The sequence below is a fragment of the Opisthocomus hoazin genome, chromosome 1 (assembly GCF_030867145.1).
Source record: "Opisthocomus hoazin isolate bOpiHoa1 chromosome 1, bOpiHoa1.hap1, whole genome shotgun sequence".
NCBI lineage: Eukaryota > Metazoa > Chordata > Aves > Opisthocomiformes > Opisthocomidae > Opisthocomus > Opisthocomus hoazin.
Genome location: NC_134414.1, coordinates 97,559,962 through 97,582,647, shown reverse-complemented (window position 1 = coordinate 97,582,647; position 22,686 = coordinate 97,559,962). Strand labels below are relative to the sequence as shown.

The following is a 22,686-nucleotide window of genomic DNA, read 5'->3' as shown; positions in this document are numbered from 1 at the left end:
GGAATGCAAATTCAGTGATACTAATATCAACCCCTACTGAATTTTTGTATTTGAGCTGCTGATAAACTTCGTCATGCTGAGACGAGTAATTTCATTTTGTGAGGAACAGGAGGAAAGCTGTTTTAATGTAATGCCCAAAATAAGAAACCATACTGGACCAAAAGAAATGGATTTTAACTTTTTTTTTCTACATGATCCTTTGAAATGTAAAATAAGATTTTTACATGTCATTCAGAGTAAGGTAGCTGAAAAAAAAGATTATAATGTGCCTTTCAGTTATCGTTTGACTCATTTTAAAGAATAAAGTATGATAAGTGTGATAAATTATCACAGTCACTTTAGTAAATAAGTTAGGTGAGCGACTACAATTTTTAACCAGATCAATAGTCTGTTTGCTCACAATATTGCTAAGAAATGAAACACACATGGCAGATCTTGAACAACTGCTGTGTTCATCTGTAGCTAAGCAGAGTGGTCATAAACATTAACTAGGAATCTAAATGTATTTCTTTGAACATAATTTAAAATACATAAGATTTTTACTGTGATCATGGTCAGGTGTTATAACAGCAATGAAAAGTAGACCACATTCAAGCCAATGGTTTGAAAACTGTGATGTCTCCAGTTGGCATTGCTTGATAAAGAGAGAAGAATGCAAAGGACACAGTTGACAGGGCAAAGGTGGAAAGAAAATACCTTGCCATCTCAAGAGGGTTATACTATATCAAGGGAAGAGAACACAGAAGAAAGTTACAGTGGTATAAGATGTTATAGCACTATAGGAGATGTTTGATTACCATAACACTTTTTTTTTGTAAGATGTGTTTTCAAATGTCACTTTTCCCTAATGTATTCAACAAAAATATTTTGAGTGCATGGGCTGTGCTTATTCTTGGAACATGTTTTGTAGTACTCATTTTGATGCCCCAACAGCAATATTCCACTAACTGCTACTCTGTAGAAATTACTATAACTGTCTGTATCTATTTTTCATTCTTAAATAGACACAGGATTTGTGCACTGATTATTTTGCATTTGGTCTTTTCTAACTATTTCTTAGATGGCTGATACTGGGTTTCAAAATGAAATCTGAGAGAATGTTATTTAAACAGCTTCATAGTATACTAAAAATTTATTATAACTTGAATTTAGAGGGTACAAAGAGACTTATGTTGCCTTCTGTGGGAAGCTATCAGCCCATACAGGCTTAGAGGAGTCCTTCTATAAACTACTTTTTGATCTTTAAGTAATTTTTTTTTTCTTAATTATTTTTAAATTTTAACTAGTAACATTCTGTATTCTGCAAGTTGTGAAGGATTGTTTTCTCCCAGGTTGCATCTTTCTCCATCTTTATCTCTCATCACTATTAATGGTGTGACTGATCACTTGGTCAATCGGTGCTGAGCTCTGACACCTTCTTTGCTGTGGCTTTATCACATATGCAGCCATATTGAAATCGATAGAATAAAGGTTACCTCATATATTCTGATAGTTTATCTGTGTCAATTTCCAATGAAATTTACTGAATACACTGTCATTTATTAGAGTGGCTTGGAATGTGTATTTGGACTGCATAGGACTAAGCAGCAACTACTCTTTTTTAAATGAAATAAAGATTCTGGTATTTAGCAGCTACTAACCTCAAGACCCGTGAATCAAGTTCTGCTTGAGGAGCAAAAAGTTGATTCACAGACAGTTAGAGGACTACTCTTCTATGCAAAATTTAAACTTTTGAAAAGTCTTCTCTGTTCTTTTAAAATGTGTTTTTTAAAGTTTTAATTAAATAAATATTATTTTTCCTTCAGCATCTTATGACTGAACTAGTACAGCAGTACAAAGAATACTTTTCTCTCAACTACTTTCTGTGAACAAATGCTTTTCTTTAAAAAAAAAAAAAAAAATTCTCATAGGTTGCTAATTGTGGTTTTTTTCTGTACCTTATATTTTCCCTGTCTTATAGGTAATGTAACAGAATAAGTACAAAGTCTCTGTTTCACTGCTTGCTGGTCCAGCTCTATTTTACATATTATTCATCAAAAGTGATTATCATATATAGTACGTTAGAAGTAAGAGAACTGCTTCTTTATATGCGTGTGTTCAGCAAAATAAATCTTCTGTGTCTACCAGAAAAGGAAGTCTAGGGAAAAGTATATATGCTTCTGTATAGGGTATATATATAGATATAGATACAGTGCTATTCATACAGTGTTCTATTAAAATATTTTAAAATGTGAAAACAAAGGTGGGCATATATAACCAGTAGAAGAGAAGAAAAACTTATCTTTTCTTCTAAAAAATTAAAATCATCAGTACAATGGAAGATGTGGTCTGTATTCCCTGGTAATAAACTGATTTCATTCGGTGAATTAAACTCTTTTACGTTCAAACAATCAGATAGTTTGTCCATACAGAACCAGATTACTTCTGAGAAAAATAATGGAGCATCTTTGTTTTCATCCTTTAAGTACACCCTAAAACCTCCTCAAGGGAGGATTATTAAACTAAACAACAGTAGCATGTTTAATTGTGATCTGCTAACAAAACATTCTAGCTAATGTCTGATTAGTGATCACATTTCGGCAGAAATCCAAGATATAGGATAACTGAAATACTTAAGACATAGGCCATCTGAAAACAACCAACCAAACCCAAACATTTCTGTCCTATTTCATTTCTTTAGTAGTTGACAGTGGCTAAGGCAAACAGAGCTTGAACCAGAAGATCAATCAATCACTCTAGACAAACACAGATTAGATCTTCCTAAAGTGCCAGAATACAGAGTCTTTTATGTGGTGAACTGTAGACTTGCAGATATGGTAGTAATACTTTTCATTCTTGCTTATTGTACAAAACTCTTATTTTTTAATATTTTAAGTTTCTTTCAATCATCCTTGTATTTCAGGCATTTTTATTTTTGCAGAACTATCTTTATGAAATACTCGAAGTGAAACACATACAGAAAAAAGGGTTTAATAAAGGATCCCTTTACACAATTAAAGTAGAAATTCCTTTGAAGAGAGCTGCGTTTTCTTTGTGGTAATAAAAAATGGACATTTGAATCCATTGGAGAGGAAGACAAAATTAGTTTCTTTCAGTAAAACTGGAGCACAATTGTAGCATAAGCCTGGGATCCTTTGGGGTAGTCTCTAACCACAGCAGTTTCCATTAAAAATCTTAGTCTTTTGCATCTGTGTTACATATAGCATTACAATTTATATTTCTACAAGTGAAAAAATCTTAGTGAGAATAGGATCATGGGAATAAAGTTGGGAAGTAAGGATTTAAGAATCTGTCTACTGATTTTTCATCCTTTGTCTTATGATATGATAGGTCAGATGCATCACAGATCTTTTAAGCTATTTTCCCTTTGAAAAGGGATCTAAAATCATTGTATAGTCACAACACACAGCCAGTATGTTAGCCAGCAGTGACTGTTTGCACTGTTGGTAGCTACAGCAAATTACTGAGGTGTGATAAGAGCCTTTTAGCACCACTGGTGTTTTCTTCATGCTGGGATCTGAGTATATTGACAAAGGAGTATACCCGGTTACACTGGGGCCTCTGGGTATTGTACCTATGATGTGAGTTAGTGTGGGTTAATAAAGCTGTAAACTGAAAACATGTTTTGACCATTTAATTCATTTGAAACGTTGGAAAGGGTTAAAAAATTGATAAGAAGCTGGTTTGTGACACATATGCTTAATGACATTTTCACTGTTCAGTACTAACATGTTTCCATTTGATAGAACTGTTAGAAATGCTAATGCATGATGCCATCAACATCACACCAAATTCAACCTGAGACATTTTTTTTCTCTTTTTTTCTGTAGTCAATAAATAGATATCAATAGATAGTAATCTCATCTCCTTATATACTTGCAGACGGTTTGACAAATCTTTGGAAAAATGGCAGCTTTTTCATTGTGACATGAAGAGCTTTAATCATTGGCTAACTGAAACTGAAGAGAAGCTGTCGAGAGCACAGATAGAGGCTGGAGACGTGGGTCATGTGAAAACCAACCAGTTTCTCCAGGTATGATTTGATTAACCTGTTTCCTGTTTTTCTGCAGTGATTAGAAATTTGCAGGTCTGGGTACTCTGTATAGTTTTGCAGTTCATTGAAGGAGGATTTCTAGTTTGGAGTGGCTAGTGGCAACTTTGTTCAGATATTTCTGTTGTCCTGGTTAACTAAGAATTTTCACTAGTTTGTTTTAAAATACATTTTTAAAAGAAGTAAAATATGGGAAAACATGGTATATTGTGGTACTTCCATAGTTACGTTTTTGTTTGGTCTTTATTTAAAGTGCTCATTAATTTCTGTTTCATACTTATGACCAGAGAAGTATCAGACTTAATTTTAAAATCTTGTGGAAGAAATGTGATTAACCATTGAGCTATACTAGAGATATTCCATGAACTGTGTCTTGCAAGTATTGCTTATTTTGCTTGTTTCATGTTTTAATCAAAGAACCTTGAGGATGCTTTTTTGTGAAATGCAGTGTGGCAGAATAGCCACTTAGTTCCTATGTGTCCAGTTCTAATTTGTATGCTTTTCATCTTGCAAGCTCTTTGAGCATCATAAGGAAAATAATAACTCTAGTTTCTTGGTAGTTTATTTCATTTCCCTCTTGTATGATTGAAATGGTAATGGGTATGAAGAATTAATTCTAAACTGATGTTTTGCAAGTTGATAGGTTCAGCTGAATAACGTGGCTTGACTAAACTCCGGATTCATGCTATAAATTGCTACCTGTGCATAAGAAAAACATTCTGTTAAACTAATCAGCATTCGTACATTTGAATTGATGGATTGAATTAGTGGATTTCAGGTTGAAAGAAGTTAGGTCTATCTAATATTAAAGGTACAGTTTTGTTTTGAATGCAACACTGATCTACTTTTTGGCTTACAGTTAAAAAACTAAATCATGCCTTTGGAATTTTAATATTTAAGTCACCTTTTTAAGATTTAGGCTGCTATTTCTTGACTGTAAAACTGCTGAACTGGAAAGGAAACCAAATCATGCAGTGCAAGTATATTTAAAAAAGATATATCTGTTAAGTAATACATTAAGCTGAAGTAGTTAAAATAGCAGGTAAATATTTTTCTGCAAATGACTGTTAATGCTTTCAACACTGAAGAAGTCTAAGATCTGGGTGACAAAATAGAATGTCACCAGGGAATTAAAGATGCTCTTTACTGAGTATGTAGAAGGTAGTAGAGCTCATGTATTTCCACTGAAATTTCGTCTTCCTTTCTCTGTCACACAGTTTCAAGAATTTCTTTAAAAAACACATAAATCCTAAAGTTAGACATAAGTATCTATGTGATGAATAGTAATATAGTGTCACAAAGCCTTACCCTTTCTTCTTTGCTTTGCGTCTGCTCCATCACCCTTCTCGGCACTATTCTGGTATCCTTGAGCAACTTCAAATGAACACTTGGAAAGAAAACAGATCCATGGAAAAAGTGTTTTCTCCTTTTTTCTAACCCCTTTCTGAAACAATATTTTCTCTCTGAGAAGAGGTTGATTTTTGAAAGTTCCCAAACCAAGGTAAGATGTATCATAGGTGTTATAAATGCACTGGGTGTGTAGCACATTTCACAGTTCCAATAGTTTAGAAACATTATTTTCTTGTCATCGTTGAGAAAGAAGTTCATAGTGAATTGAACATCACACTGAAAGACCCGGAGATAATGCCTTGTTATGCAGAAGCTTAGATTTCAGTGAAGAACAAGACTGCTTCTGTTTTACATTTCCCTTTGACCTAGCCTCCTTCTCATCTGTTATCCATTTGTTATTTTTCTTATGCAATATATAAGAACATTTTGAACATATGTTTGCATAACGGATTTCTATCAAGATTTTCTCTTTGTAGTCCATCAAGTTTTTTCTTTTTTCCTTTTTCCCTTGTGTTAGAAATCCCATGAACTCACAAATTTGTCTCTCAAACATTTAATATAGTTCAGTACAACAGACGGAACTACCTTTCTAATGAAAATTTGCAGTGTGAAAATATTGGAACTAACCTCAAGAATGCAGACCCAAGTTAGTTAACATTTATTTGTGAATGTTCAGTCTGAAGCTGCATTGTTCCCATTCTCTTCATTGGTTCTTTATTTTGCTGGATCTTGTTTGAAAAGTATTAGGCTTCTGTGAGGCTGACAGAAAAGATCATTAGAATTTCCATTAGGTAAACAGTTAAAACAGCTGAGCATCTTGATTTACTAGATTAGCAACTTGTTTTATTAATGAGATCATGCTGCTTAGTGAACCATATTCAGAATTAACAGGATTTGTTTGAAAATGCTTTCACAAGCAAGTGAATAGTCTTGCATCCAACAAGGAACTGTTTCATGAAAAAATATACAAAACATTCGGATGTGTAATACTATTTCTAGGTAGGATTACTTTGGAAAAGTAAAGATTAGTGTGTTCATTAACATTCAGTAAATACGTAGAGTCAAATGTTAATGTAAAATGAAACAGTCAACAGTATGACTAGGTGATTATGTTAATATAGGTTGAGGTAATTACATTCTTTTAGGTGTATTGGGGAGGGGAGGTGTGTTCTTTTTTGCTGCACAATGACATGATATTAAACAACATTTATGCATTATATATAATGTGAACAAAATCTAGTAATAGAATTATTTCGTTTTAGGTCATGAATACTTAAATATTCTTATTGTGAATTTTTCACTAAGATTTTTTGAGAGCAGAACTTGTGCTGTTGAAAAGAAATATCACATTTCAGTTTTTAAGAAATTGTAGTTGACTTCTTTTATGATTAGGAGACACAGGATTTAAAAGGATGTTTTACAGATAGCACATCATATAATCCCTTTGAAACATATTGAACTCTGTCTTGAAAGTAGTTAAAGATTTTTTTTGCTCTTATTATTCTGACTGAAAGGTTGTTCTGCCTCTTCACTCCTTAATGCTTGGCGACTTTAACTTCTTCAGCTTCCTGCATTTGCACTTACTTTATTTAATTTTGCCAAGACTGAGATGTAGTTTAGTTTTATCTGCTCCCTGATGTTTATCCCCTTCTGTTCTTACAGGCTGCAGTCATTTTCCCTATTTGATCCCATTTGGTAAACTAAAGCCGTAGTTTTCTAATCTGCTTTCATATTATAACTAGACAACATTTTCTGTGCCTGTTCCTCTTTCTGAAACGTGAGCTCTCAAAATAGCACACGATTATCCAAACTGAAATACCATCCATACCATCATCAAGATAGATCAGGTGCTCTATTTTATGGTTGGATCTTACCATGCCTGAAAGTTAGAATAGCATTTGCAGTCATCTATCTCAAATATCATTTTTCTTGTGGTCTGCCTTTCAGCCTCAATCTACATTCTATTTCATATGCAAAAAACAAAAGCACAGGTTGTAATGGAAATTAATGCCAGATTAATATGCAGCAAAGAAGCAAACAAGAATTGGGGTGGGGTGTGTTTGTGTGCCATAGATAAATGCTAAAAAGACAGCTACAAAAAGAAGAATTCTTAAACAGTTTCAGAACTACACTGTCAAATTATGTTCCTGAGATTTTAAAACTAGTATTCTTATTTTAAAAAAATACAACATCCAGAATATTTGTTCTTTACAGTGGTATTAAGAATTGCTCAGCAGTTTATATTTGGTATCTACATTTGGGTTGCAAGTTTAACTTTATTATTTTAGGTGGTGCAGTTTTTAATAGTAAAATAATTCAGTTCTGGGTCTGAATTTTGAAACAATTTCTTTGTGTTCATGATATTCATCTATTGTGACTGGTCAGTGATGGGTACTTCCCGCTAAACAGGCAAGGGATGGACTTTAGTTTCTATATTTTCCTTGTTTCAAAAAATATTGCTATTACATAATTATTAATTTCTCCAGTATTTACTTTCATTTACAGGCATAAATATCAAGGATATTATGTTTATTTTTAAGGTCACAGAGGACATTACATAATCAGTAAGATTTTGAAATTATTGGGTGGTTGCTTTATTAATTATACTCAGCCTTCTGAGGATACTGTGGATATAGAAATTGCTTGCAAGTTACAGATCTCTCTTAAATTGTTCATACGTTGAATTGTCCAGCATTTACATTTTAGAGTACTTATCCAAGCCTGCAACAGGCTTGTGAATGACTTGTGTCTTTTCTAGATCTTCCTTCTACTGCACTCTAATGTCAGGAACATCACATTTGTATCTTGTAGACGTTTAAAATAAAAACATGCAGAGAATCAAGGCTTCAGTGCTGAAAGTCATGGTCATGCTAATAATTTCTCTCTTTTATATCTAAATTGGATTATATGGATATTGAAGATTCAATAATCACTAAATTTAAACAGTTCTTTCTGGAATACAGCACTAATGGAATCAGAGGATATGGGAGGAAAAAGGAATTTCAGTGCTTGAGGCCACATAGTCTCATACCACGAAACCACAGTGGTAAGTGGGTGGATAGTTTACTCTGTTTTCCCCCCAAATATAAAACTTGTAAAAATACCGTTTTTATATAACAATTGTGGCTTTCATGTTTTAGATTTTGTGTTTTAGACTTATTTCCTGCTTTACTGAGTGATAAAGGTTATGCCAATAAGCTCTGATTCTTCTTGTTCCAGTTTGGATTCCATTTGGATTCAAATGGTTAAATTTTGTTCCATTTGGATCAGTTTTGTTTGACCTGGTTCAATTTTGATTAGTGTTTTTGGGTGTTACAAAATATACTTTCAGAGAAATAGTAAAAATGTAGCATAATATTCTTTCTGGTCAAAAAGATGTCTACAATTGCTTAATGATTCTACAAGAGATAGAAAATACAGAATGTGAAATCAATGAGGAACCAGTATAACATTATTTTAGAGGAATCTTTAATTAGAATGGTCATGATACATACTACAGTGTCTTTCATATTGCAACGGCATATCTGGAAGGATATATATCTGGCAGGAATGTATTATTGGCTAATATTTTATTAATACCAAAAGCACACAATTGCCTTGCAACTGTATTTTATTTTATTTTATTTTATTTTATTTTATTTTATTTTATTTTATTTTATTTTATGGTTTTATTAAGGTTCTCCTCACAATTTTACACATCCTTAGTACTTTGACTAGTTCTGAACTAAGCACTAAAATGTTCTAAACAGCCTATATGAATGCCATCAGTTCTTACTTATATATTGATTGGATTATTTATTCAGAGAAGATTACTGGTTTTCTTTCAACTGAGTATCACTCTCTTATCAAAAACCTCCAAGTGCAACTTGCTAATGCCCCACGGAAAGAAAACCTTGACTCAGGGGTATCCCACGGATTTCAGGGTTTTGTCCATAGTTTCTAAGGTCTCAGTAGAAATGTCTCAAATAATATACATGAACTCTGCATCAGACACCTGGGCCCTAACTGAGCAAAACACTTCTTTTTCTGGTTTAAGGTCATCTTAAAAACAAATTCATGGGCCTTTCTTCACATAGCAATGGAAAGATTAATTTTCAGTTAATAAGGGGAGGACATCATGATTCCTGGTAAAATAGTCACTGCTTCTTTCTTATGCCAAGCAAAATATTAAGTAATACTGTAATCTTTATAAGTAATACATTTCTGGATAGATAATATTCCTAAAAAGTTTCTTTTACTGTTAAAACCCATTGTTACTACTACTAATGCAAGTGATTAAATATTAAAATAGTTTATCCTGAATTTGTAGTAAAAAACATTTTCTTGTCATGTCAAGCTATAAGAAGTATTATTTCATAATTATGTCAGTTATTTTATTCTTCTCTACTGCACACAGTTCTACATGATTCTTCATTCCTAATTTACTGTGTCCTATTAAAAGTTTTTAATTAATTTGTTGCTACTGGTAGTGGGACATTAAAACGTCTGAAGGCTATGAGAAACAATAAATTTAAAGTTGCTTATGTGGTTTTGCCTACTCTTGCACCATTAGACGACAATTCATGGCTTATATTTATTTTTTTTTGTAAATCCTGGTATTGTTTATTCAGATAACCAAATTAAATCTTCTAAGTAATTAATTAGGATGCATTTTTCAAACATTTCATTATGAAACTTTTTGAAGTAACTATTAGCATATGTCGATGTACAGTGACGTAATTTTTATACATGACAAGAACGAATAAACATGTTTTTTTTCTCTGTCTTGGAGAAAACAATGTTATTGGACTAGATCAGTCAAACTTCATGGTACCTGACTGTAACTGTCTCACTGTTTGGGGAATTCATCCTCACCAGTTCAAGTGGTTATAGAGGACTAGCATATGGGGATCTGGGAAAGAGTCTGAAGTTTATACCCATTTCACGAGCACTTTTGTGTGTGTGTGTGTGTGCGTATAAAAAATTAAGGACATGGAGAATTTTTTTTCATACTAATGAATCTGTCTTTCAGGGCTAATCTGGACATTTATAATCAGTGACAGGTACAGATAAAATACTTCAGATTCAGCAGACTTATTAATGCTTTTGCCATGGTATAAATAGAACACTTAATCTGACCACGTCTTGGAAGTTTTGGGAAATTAGTGACTAAAGGAATGGCAACTTTGAAGGAAGATGACACTGGTTCTTTTGCCTAACAAAACATTTATCTGATTTGCTTCTATAAGTCTTTCAAAAGTACATCTCACATTGCATCAGTGATCATTATGGCATATGACTAAATCCGTGGGTGTTGACACATAGATGTGAAGATAAGACAATCTTATGAGACTTGAACTGTGTCACTTGATGACTGGTCAGCCTGGGAGTCCTTCTTGGTCTTCCAATGTGACTAATTAGCCATTAAAAATGCTTATATAAAACATTTGGGGAAAGATAAGACTCTTGGGGAATAACTTTCTGTACATATTAGTTATATAAATTAGTACAAATAGGTCTTGCTGTGGCCCTTTTCATGGATAGCTTTATTAATCTTATTTAGCACCCTTTATTCCAACAGATTTTACAAACTCTACCGCATACAGCTTTTCCTTACCATCTTATTTTAGACTAAAGTCATACAGTAAAGCCATATAGTAAGCACACCGGACAAGACAGTGGGTTAATGTTGTATTGCTGTAAAAAGTGAACTGTTTAAAAAAAAACCACCTGCATTATAGAAACCTGCATTATGAAAACTTTAGTATTCATGCAGAGCAGACAGCAAAGGACCAACATCTGCCCTTAAAATGTCTAAAAAATACTTCAGCTAAATTTATTTATTCTAATTTTGGAAGTCTGTGATGAACTGTCTTTTATCTTTTGCACTTAGGTGTTTTACAGTGAGATGCTTTTTACTGACAAACTTTATAGCCACTGTCATGGAGGTGTTTGTTGGTTTGTTAATATAAGGAGAGAAGTCAAGGGAGCTGGGTACGAGTTTGACCAGTGATGGGTGGATATTGAAGAATGGAGTTTTTGGCTAGACTATTTTACTATTTATTGCTCATTTCAGATAAATTCGTCAGTTCATTTATTTCTCCAAGGTGTTACTTTATACAGAGAGACAGAATGTATCAGGTGTGGAAATAGTGGTAACATTCTTGAGCTGTTCAAATAAAATACTCACTTCTGCCTTACAGCAAACTGCCAACATACTTCTTTCCTACTTAATATTTGCATGTGGGATCCATCTCACCAAAACAGGTCCAGAGCAGGAATCTGTATTTGAGCTTGTAATTCTGATCTTGCTTTGTAGACAAAGAAGAAAAATAGGCATTTCTAGGGTGAAGGTCACCTGACCTTTCTGAGATACCCGGAGTATTTGAAAGTGAACTGTGACAGCATTGGATGTGTTACATTCTCCTGAAAAAATCCTGATATTTTATTGGCAGGTTTTGAATATTCAGTTATTACTAGTACTAGTGAACCAGCACTGATGCTAGCCAGAATGTATTACAAAGTAATATACTCATGCTGAAATAAATACATTTTCATAATCGGACTAGACATTTTGCCATAGTACAAAGATAAAAATCACTGAATGATTCACTGCATGTAGTAGAAGAGAATAAAAAATACTTAAATTAATTGTATTTCCCATGTGTTCTGTGAGCACCAGAAGTATTGAAGCTAGAATTCCTAGGGTTTTGTGTTTTGTAGCTATCTGTAAGTTCCAGTTGAAATGTTTTCCCCTGTGGGGGGCTGTATAAGGTGGTTTTTTTGTGTATGAATTCTCAGCTGTTTACTAAGGTCTACATACTACACCTGTTCCCCTGCTAGTGACCAATATTATCTGGTTTTCTTTATCTGGTTGCCTTTTTTCTTAAATAAATTATAAAATGTCATTATTTTTTATAATTCTAATCTTCTGTCAAATTTGTTGAGTAACAATATTTAAATATATGGGGGAAGGTTAGCGTGGAAGACAGAACAACATATAATCAGAGCGCTCAATCATATAAACTTTAAAAAATTAAACTGAAAGCTGGATTAATTGTTTTCCAAAAAGTAGTTTCTTTAAAAATATTTTATTTGTTTTGTTAAAGCATTATCAAATACTTCATTACTAACAATTACTCATCAGAAAACTTTTTAGATGGAGGCTACTTCTTGCTTTTGACCTGTTTAGAGCTCCCTGAGGAAATTTGGTCTCACTTTTGTTGCTCGCATCATGCTGGCTTGCAGTGGTGTACGCAATTAATTTTCTTTCTAAAACTAAAAACTAAAAAAGAAAAAAAGTCATATTATTTCAGTAAAGCTTACGGCAGAATTTCAGGACAGTAATAGATATTCATAATAGACACTGTTTGGTCTCAATCTTTTTCTTCTATTATACTTCTACAGGCAGCAAATATTATATTACCTAGTTACTCTTCTAAAATATTAATACAGTACAGGTACGCTGTAGCTTCTCACTCAGAATATAAGTTTGCAATGGATGAAAAAAGACCCTATAAAACCTACACAACTTTTTAATCTGTTTGACTTTTCACAATGGACATGAGCCCACTGTAGAAAAAAATCTTTCATTCTATAAGTTGAAGTATTCTGCATTTGCTGAACATCTTCTAAATTCAAACAATAATTCTGCCTTGCTTCTGATTAAAAGGAGAAGTAAATATGTTCTTTTGCCACACATACTCAGACTGTTTAAAAGCTGAAAAAAAGACTGTTCAATTCTTATTGAAGGATTTAAGGATGTGTAATGAATTGTGGAGTGTGGCAAATTCAAGTTTATGCATCGATTGGAACAAGAATATAACAGACTGTTGTACTCAACATCTGACTATATTAAATTTGAGATGTACATATCTCAGAATTTTGCTTATTTCAAAATGGTTTCTTGAGTTTTGTTTTTTCATGAAGACAGCAAATCTTTACAGTACATTAATCTATACAGGACGCTTCTGTCAAAATCACTAGGAGGAGCAAAAGAAGAAATAAAAGAGAACATACTTTGAGCAGCTTTTACAATATACAATGACTGTATTAGAATGGCAAATATCTGCCAATTCCACAGTATTATGAGGCGCTTCACCATACCCCCTCAAAAGTGGACAGTCAAAATCAGTTATTATTTGTCATTTTTGTGGAACTGTAGCATAAGAGAACATTTACAGAGGAGATGTACTGAAACTGGGCAAGGTTCTGTTATTGGGCTGGTATTAGAAGTGAAATTAAAATACTCAGAAAACAGTTTGGTAATGGAATAAGAATGTTTCCGAATTGCAGGGTCCTAAGATGAGCAGAGGGCTGTCTTAATCTGATTTCCCATTAGTGTTGTGGAAATAGGAACTATTTTTCACCTGTGTTATGTAAAACAGTTCATACAAGTTTTGTATTACTGAAAGCTGGAAATAGATGCTGATTTTTTAATACATGTTAGGTGAACCGTTTTATTTATTTATTTGTCATAATGTCTTGGCACCAGATAACTATGTTCTGTTGCCTTCCATAGCAAGACAAGGTGGTTCTCTGTTCCCTCATAGTGGCTAGACGCTAAGAACATATGAATGCCAGCTACTGTTTTTTTGCTAAAATATCTGACTATTGATCTCTCGTTATGAAGTTCATCCTGTGTCCCATGGTTCAGCCTTTACAGATGTACTGAGTGAAAACCAAATATTGTTCCATGTGTCCAGTCTTTGTAGAGCCATTAGATCACAGCTTATTTCTGGAGACTGTAAGATAAACCAAACGTCTTTCTGTACGTTTGCAATAAGCTTGATACCTATCTGAAATCATTTGAACAAGACATTTTTCCTTTAACAGTTTTTTTTCATAGCTAAAATAGAAGGCATCTGCTCTGTACATTGTATGTAAATCATTGGGTTTAATGGGAGGGTTTGCTAATAAGTATTCATGTGATGTTTTTAGTATTAGTATTTTGGTAAACTGATGTCTTTAAGAAAAAACACAAGGGGTATTTTGTTATAAATGTGTTTGAGGATGAAGAACCATGAGAGACTTTTGCTTGTGCCTTCAAAAGCAAAGGCAAAATCCTTTTAGGAGTAAACTTAAAAGAAAAAAAAAAAAAAAGCAATCCAATTTAGTAGACCTATCTTTCCAGGGAGCAAGATTGTTTGTAAATTCAGCTACACTATTCAAGAGTTTTTTGTCTTTAAATAATCTGCCAGAATCCTTAGCAGACATTAACAGCTGTTCTGAGTGAATGTTTGGTAGCTCTTGTATAAGAGTAGAGTAGGTCTCAGGAACCGCTCTGATAACACAAAGTTCTGTTGTGTTTTCTATTAGATTATAAAGGCATCAGGACAGTTTGTAACTGCACATTGTCTGGTACGGTGGGGCCTTAGTTTTAGCTAGGCTTTCTCTTAAGAGCTCAGAGCTGGAATCATACTGGTTGCAAACATTGCATTTGTGATCAATACAGAACAAAGAGTTTAGGAATAGACAGAAAATACTAATTCAGATTAGTTTTAATAACTTTGAGATTTATCTTGGTCATTTTAGAATATTGTCAAAACTATATACTTCAATTAAAGTGGGTACTCTAGCATATTGGACCCATCAGATGTATTATTTATGTATTGTTTTGATTTTTGTAAGACACACCAATCTCATTTTTTATGACCAACAGCATGTTTTCTTTTGAGTCTTTTGTTAGCCTTTGCATTACTACTGAGTGTTACAGGACTTAGAAATGCAGAGCAACTCATGCACCTAGGAAGATATCTTGTGATATTGCTGCAACTCATAGCTGCCTCAAATAAAGCCTGCTCTGGTGCTTTCTAAATTTACTATCACTACCCTATTTCATTACCTCTTTTGTAACTGTAATGCCTTCAGCAATAGCTCCTGTTACACAAGACTGATGATTCTCAAAACCATTCTCCAACTCTGCCGTAAGCAAGGGAAGCTATATGGGAGTGCTTTTGTTTCTAAATGCTCTGCAAGATGACAACAGGAGTTTGAATAATACAAAGACTTTACTAAAATATCTAATTAATGAAATTAGGCTGATAAATTTATCATCTTTGTGTTCCTTTGTTTTAAAAAGGAAAAAAATGTAATGACCCAAACAGTACACATTTTGTTTTAAAAATAATAATAGAAAAGCAATCCAACAGTTAGTTCTGGTGACTTGATGCTTTTGCTAGAGGAAATCATGCTTTTGCAGCATAGCAACTTTGACAGTTTGAAAATACTAAATTATTAATCAGCAAATATGAAATAGAGGTGGTGTTTAGTGCATAGCCAAGAGCTTGTTGTGTTACTGAGGTTTTTTATGTCAAAACTCTGTGGATCTGTTAAAATTACTACTGTAGTTTCTTTTATGATGGATGAGACTAATAAAGAAGGGACTTCATGGTGGTCTACTGTAAGCTTTAAGAAAGTTAGAGGAATAAATTTATTATCCTGATAACATTTTATATTTAACATTTATATTAACTTTTTATATGATTCACATTTTAGTATAAAAGTGAATCATATAAAAAGGAGTACATTTATTGTGTCTTTGTTTTGCCAGAATCCCAAAAATCTATGAAATAGGCAGTGCCATAGAATATTTTGAGTATTTCACATTAATAAATAAATATTTGTTGTTAAACTGAAAGCTAATGGTTTTTAATGGATATTTGTACTTCATTTATAGTTGAAATGCTGCTGACGCTATGGCTAAGTTACCATGTTTTTCTGTGGTAGAATTCTAGTTTCTTTTTAAAAGCTACAGGAAACACTAGATTTAACATTTTCATGTTTTTTTTCACATATTCATAGTCACTGTTTAATTACATTTCTAAAGAAATGAACAGATTTTCCAGTACTGTTTAATGTGTGACTAAGCCTAATGATTTTGCAGATGACTTGGTGTTCCTGACTTTGTCCATCTTTTACAACATCTTTCTTGTATTGTAGGTGCAGAATTTCAGTGACAGTTATATTTGAGCAAAATACAGAGAAAGCATAACCTCCCCATTTCTTTATATGCCTTCAAAGGGTTTTGTTAACTCCTTTGTCTGTGTCACAATGAAAACTCCAGGCATAACCGATTCTTTGTCACTTTCCCCTGTCCACTATTCTCTTGCTTTCAGATCTTTTTCAGAATTGTTGTTTTCCATTATAAGAGTCCTCAAAGATGTGAGCAAGGTTTGCATTCTTTATTCCTAGAGGTAGACTGTACCTATCAATTGTACTGATGCATGTGCTGTTTCATATGCTCTTTGGTTATATTTCTTTAAGAGTGATGGGTCCTCCACATCAGTCATCTATTTTTTTGTTGTTGTTTTCTCTAAATACAATTTAAAATAAGAATAAATTGTATACAGATTTTGAGTTCCTGAAATCCTTGGAGACCAGTCAATGTAAATGCAATGTTTACTTAAAAAAAACCATTTCTGTCAATTTAAGTTTTGAGAAATCAAGAAGAACATTAAGAGTTAAAAATTAGCAAAGTTTGGATTACTGAATAAATACTAACATTATTTTGATCCTGGAACACCAGTCTGGACTGAGATTAAATTGTAAGCATGCTGCAGTGAAAAGGAGCAGGTAGGAATATTGCTGTACCCTGATTTCCCCAAATAATTTATTTTTAAGAGCAAATAGCCTCCTTGTCATATTTTCATTCGATAAATCTAGAAGAATAAGTGGATGAGTTTAAAAACCAGGAAAGGAGGGAGGGTAGCACTGACAACAATGGATATTGCTTGCCTTGGGAAATTAAAGAACTAATCTAGTGATAATATTGAATGCTTTTACTAGGCTTATATTCGCTTCTTTTCAGTTGATTGGTTTCTAGTCAGCTCTCAACAGACTTTATGCATTTTAAAGACATGATGTTTTTAGGTGCGACCTTTAGGGTAACCTCAGTGCATTTTCAGAACACATTCTTTGAACAAAACTTTTGTTCTTAATCCAATCTCTCTAATTAAAAAAATGCATACATATTATATATTGACAGATAGACATTATGACTTATGATATATTTTGTCCTGCCTATACGGTACGATCGTTTGCAATAATACTGTTAGTAACTCATTTACTATAATACTGTTAGTAACTGGGGGAAAGAATACATTTAGGAATAAAAATCACTTTAATGAAATGTAATTATCTCATGGCTGTTTGGCTCACTTGCAAATTTTTAAAAGCATTCTAGTCTACTTGACTCTCATATTGGTATCTCTGAAAAAAGCACGTGCTTTCTGGTAGTGGGACTGATTGTCTTGAGCAGATGGCAGCAGGAGAAAAGCAAAAGATAAGCTTAGTGAAGTTACTGCGAATATATAAGCTGAGGTTAAATTTTACAGTTAAGGGAAAGACAGCAAATGAAGTTATGTATGTTCAACATGATCCCATTGAAAAAATGTTTTTGAACTGTGTGATAATACAATAGGATGTTTCCCATTCTCTGAAGTCCATTTATGACCAGAATATTTGTAAAAGACATGTATGTATATACTATCCCATATTTCTTACATCTGTTCTGAAATTGTTAACACTCCTCCAAAACCAGAAAAACAGCATACAAACATGAAATTATATTATAGAGAGAATCTCAGAATATAAGCTTAAATTCTCTTTCTAAAAGCTCATAATACGGTCAAATTTATTGCTCTACCTTTGAAGTGTCTTTATGAGTAATATCTGATGCCAAAAAATAAAGCATCAGTTAAAATATAACAAGTCTAGAAATTTTAGTTTCCACTTCAGCATGGAAGTTTTTCTAAGTTGCATTTTGAAATCAAAATGAACATGATACAAGAACTTACTGAATCCTATTTTATTTTGCATTGTAGACCTGACAGAATTGTTCACAATAGCTAATATGCAGACTGTTTTATCGTTTTGTTTTGGCAGTACTTTGTGATAGAGAGAGAGATAGGTATTCAAATTTGTTTAGAATTTTAGAATCCTGATTAATCTGTTTTATTTCATTTCAGGTGCTTATATTATGTTTGTGTTAATCGTAATGCTATCAATTGACTATGGTTGTCACTCCAATGTATGCAGTCCTAATGTGAGTCAGAAATCATCTGCCATACTCTATCGAATATATAAAAATTTTCCAATTGTCATAATAAAAAACTTGTTTTGGGATAATCTAGAAATCTGTAACATTGCCTCCTAGATGGTTTTTCCTGTTGTCTATAGTCAGCAAATGTCCTGATTTAACTATAGTCTAGCTCCAGAACTCTTCTATTCAAGCCTTACCCAAAAATCATACAGAGAGGTTAGAGGTTCTTTACTGTTTTTTATGCCATCTTTTTTTTTTTTTTTCATTCAAAAAAATCTCAGCAACCTCTCTTTGTTAAATGGAGTGACATTGTAAATGGTATTCTGTCAGATTTTTTTGGATGGTATTCCATTTAAATAAAATCAGTGCTGAAGAATTAAGTTGCTAGTGGCTTCACTGCTTTTCTTTTGCAATTACGTGAACTTACCAGTGCAGATCTAAGGCTGAAGCCATTGACAGAAAAGTAAGACCACAGAAGAATTTAATTGATACTTTCCTCTAGGTCCACAGAAGACTGTGCAGAATTTCCCAGTTCTGTAAGGATATTTCCTAACAATCTTGGAACACAGAAAAAAAAAAAAATTAATAGTAACTATGGTTTTGAGCAATCAATTTGAAAATACAGCACAACAATGCACATTGGCTTTTGTCTGGAATAAGACCAAGTTTGACTGAAAGCTGGGCAACACGTTCAGTATCCTTTTATTCTGCTAAAAGTTTTAAATTAACTTCTGTAAACAAGCAGATTTTTGTTAGTCTAGTGGGACGTGATACAAAATGGATCTTCAATTCAGAGCTGGCATATTGTGATTAAAAGTCCCAGTGAGGTTCATATTTCTTTTTCATAGCACAAACTGGACTCTGATATGTTTATGGCTCCTGCGAGAACAATATTGTGGTATAATTTTCACATGTGAATGTAGCACTTTTTATACCTTGCATAAATCATTCTTTGAAGAAAGTTTACAAGGCTATATTGGAAGCAAAAGCTGTGCAAGATACACAGGACACGTAAGCGAGACATACACTGATATGGCTCAAAATCACATGACGCCAAGCTATGCAGAAAATATGGTGGAAGAGGCCAGAAATGAAGGCTGAGATAACTATTAGTTTAGAAAGGTGATGATGTGGAAATAGTTTCTTAAAGTATAACAATACGCTATGATTAAATATTTTACTTTCTCCTAGAATTCTTGCACATTTCAACATGCACACGAATGTCTAATTGATTTCTGAAACATAGGACAATGCACCTTTGAGGAAGGGCCTAAGTACACACTTTTGTTCCGTGTAGCAGAACAGTAGCATCCCCAGAACTTTTAGTCCACATCAAGAAAGTGACAAGTAAAGTCTCCCACAACTGGGAAATTCTAGGAAAGTTATTTTTTATTTTAAATCACACATATTCCATAGCAGAACCCAAAGTTGACATGAATGTTAATTTAACTGAGATGAGATATTACAGGCAGAAAAATCTCCTGCCAAATGCAAAAGCTAACAAAACTATTGGGCTGTCATTTCCAGTTGCTGCAATGTGTCAGCATGCCTAAATATTGTCTCCACCTTTGGCTGCTAGTTGTCATACATTGCTACCACTTCTACTTCATTATTCCAAAAGATGGTTATAGCAGAGTTCTGTGTTAATGTGATTGTATGTACAGGCAGTCTCTATGGGCTCTTAGCACTCTTACTTTGTTTTTTCCTTCTACCTGGGCTGCCTTTTATAAGGTTTCTGGATATCCACTCATAAATGAGTGGTCAAGACATACCATTTCTATCTGGCAGAAATTCGTCTAGGAAACTGGTCTCCACAATCTATCCTTCACCGGATGACCAGAGTTTTGAGAGACTTGGTCTTGTGTATTGCCACTGGGCATGAAAGTATTTAAATGGTGTCAAGCAAGGCACCAAAAGTAAAATATGAACTGTCATCTCTCCCTGCAACTTATCCATGTACTTCCATAAACTAGGATTATGGTCAATAGTGCAAATGTAGTCTCTTTCAATTTAAGAAACAAATGGCCTATGAAGAAGATCTCATGAGACAAAATGTAGGACTCAGATTTTGTTTCAAACAAAAATAGGGTGCTTTATCTATGGAAGTTAGATTTATTGTTTATCTTTTTGAAAATGGTTTGCTAGTTATACAGGAATGCTGACACTATGGTGAGGCATAAAATAAAAGTAATTTTAAAACTTAGCGCTTCGTAAAAGTGCGACTCAATGGAAACGCAAAAACATGATTTTGCAATGTGCCAGTGACGTGGTAACAAAACACATCTCTTTGGAAATAGACATTAGAGTAAGTCCATTGTCAGATTTCCCTTTTCATCTTATCTTTCCATATTCTCCTAGAAAAAATCTATTTCTACCATGACTGCTATTTTGCAGTCCTGGCACAACGGAGTTACCTGAAGCTTTGAAGAAAATAAGTCATGGATTATTGGAAAGGATACCGTTAGGGTTCTTTGCAAAAGTTTCAGGAACTCTTTTGCAATAATCGTAGCAGCCACCTATAAAGGAAATATTAATTTTGGGTCAGTCTGTATCTCTTGTATTTTAGTTTCAAATAATCAGGGCTCAGCAAAGAAGGACTTCCGCCAGAAATGCTAATAGTAGAAACTTCTCCAGTTATTTCCATTTCTCAGTCAATTCTAAAGCTCAACAGATGGATGATTATGTTTTTTCTTTTTACATTTTTTCTTTTTCCCAGCCTTATTTATTGTCATTTGCTCTTATGGACTCCTAGGGTAGCTCTGCAGTGATAGAAGTAGTAAATTATTTACCTTAAGAAAAAGAAGAAAATTCCCTTATCCCCTGTGGCCACTGTTTATCATTAGATATCTATTTAGAAAGCCAAAAAAAAAGCCAAGATTAATACAGTTCCTGAAGCATCTTGGATTTAATGCAAACATAGATACCTATTGCCAGGGATGCTGATGGTGAGAATGACAGCTACCACTTAGAAGGTCTCATTTTGAAGACTATTTATAGAAGATGATTGTGACCATGATACAGTGACTGTAAGTGTTAACTTCCTCCTCTCCAACAAATTTTATGACTGCAAAAAGCAACATGGTCTAAGACGTTTTCAACAACTACGTGTGCGTATAAAACTTCAACGATAAACTTGGATTATATTTTTACTTCTCACTCTAATCAACTCAGAACAGAAAAGGTCCATTTGTACACTTTCTAACTTTTCTAATGAAAATAGATTTTTTTTTTTCAGAGTTTGTTCAGGGAATAGGTACTATACTGACAACTACAGCATTTTTTTCAGTATCACTCCTCTAGAAAAGCAGTGTTATTATAGAACAGGTTTTACCTTGGTTTTTTTTTTTTTTGTTTTTTTTTACTGATTACGTAAGTCATGGTCAACCTAATCCCAGAGAGGGACAGATTTTCCTGTTACATGCAAAACTGCATCCTTCAGTTTGCTTACCCTTTCTGTGGGTAGTGCTTTGTAAAGACTTGAATGACAAGGCAGAAAAAGGATTAGAAGTGGTTTCGTGTCCAGGAATTCTTCTTTCTTAGTTTAATCTTGTCAGTTGGAAATTGCTCTTTTCCCATCTGTTGATTGGAAAGGTCCTTCCATGGTTCTCCTACAGAACAGTCCTATGATATTAAATGACAAATGCTCAGTGAAATGAAAATGTGTACCATGTCTAATTGTTAGGTGGAGCTAGTTGAGCTTTGGCTCTTCAAATATCCTTAGTTCACATAGATCTATGCTTGTTAAATCCAGCTTCAGATTGAATGGCTAAAGCTGGATTTTCTTTTTTTCCTCATAGACCCTAGGTAGGAAGTCAGCAAATACATTTTATTATTTCTGGTTGGTGAGAGCTATCCAATTTAAATGAGTGATTCATAAGTTTTCTGCAGGAGGTCTTTACTGGAGGTGGAATAGATGATCAAAGCACAGTATTCAAGACTATGCTTTAAAGACATGAGCGTGCTCAAGGAAAGTGTATGCAAGAAGCATACAAGTGTTTCATATTTTCCTTTTTTTTTTTTTTTGCTTTGCAAATTCCAGTACTAAATGCTTTCTGAAAGCATTTGTTTTCGTTGTCTGCAGCAGGAACTGACACTGAAACTTGATTTATTACATACATTATCCTTTTTATAGTATTTAGTCTTGAGACGAATAGGCCTCCCAGTAATCAGATCTGAGTCAGTCCTAGTGAGTGTTTCATCCAAATCAAACTTGAGGACAGAAACACACTTTTTTGTTGCTGTTCTGTAAGAAATACTCTAGTTT

The 22,686-nt window shown here is 33.5% G+C and overlaps 1 protein-coding gene and 1 long non-coding RNA gene across 19 annotated transcripts in view; one reads left to right on the top strand and one right to left on the bottom strand.

Moving 5' to 3' along the window:
* The window catches only part of DMD (dystrophin), a 1,341,705-nt gene that overhangs the window by 716,184 nt on the left and 602,835 nt on the right, over positions 1-22,686 (top strand). For all 18 annotated transcript variants that reach the window (XM_075430270.1, XM_075430262.1, XM_075430225.1 and 15 more), the window contains one exon: positions 3,883-4,033. In XM_075430270.1, coding sequence (XP_075286385.1) covers positions 3,883-4,033 — 151 coding nt within the window. The remainder of the gene's footprint in view (positions 1-3,882; positions 4,034-22,686) is intronic.
* Positions 6,035-21,265, bottom strand: LOC142362382 (uncharacterized). Its single transcript, XR_012765020.1, has 4 exons — positions 21,212-21,265; positions 20,837-20,938; positions 18,850-18,979; positions 6,035-6,160 (listed from the first exon to the last, which is right to left on the bottom strand). It is a non-coding gene; the product is annotated as an uncharacterized LOC142362382 (long non-coding RNA).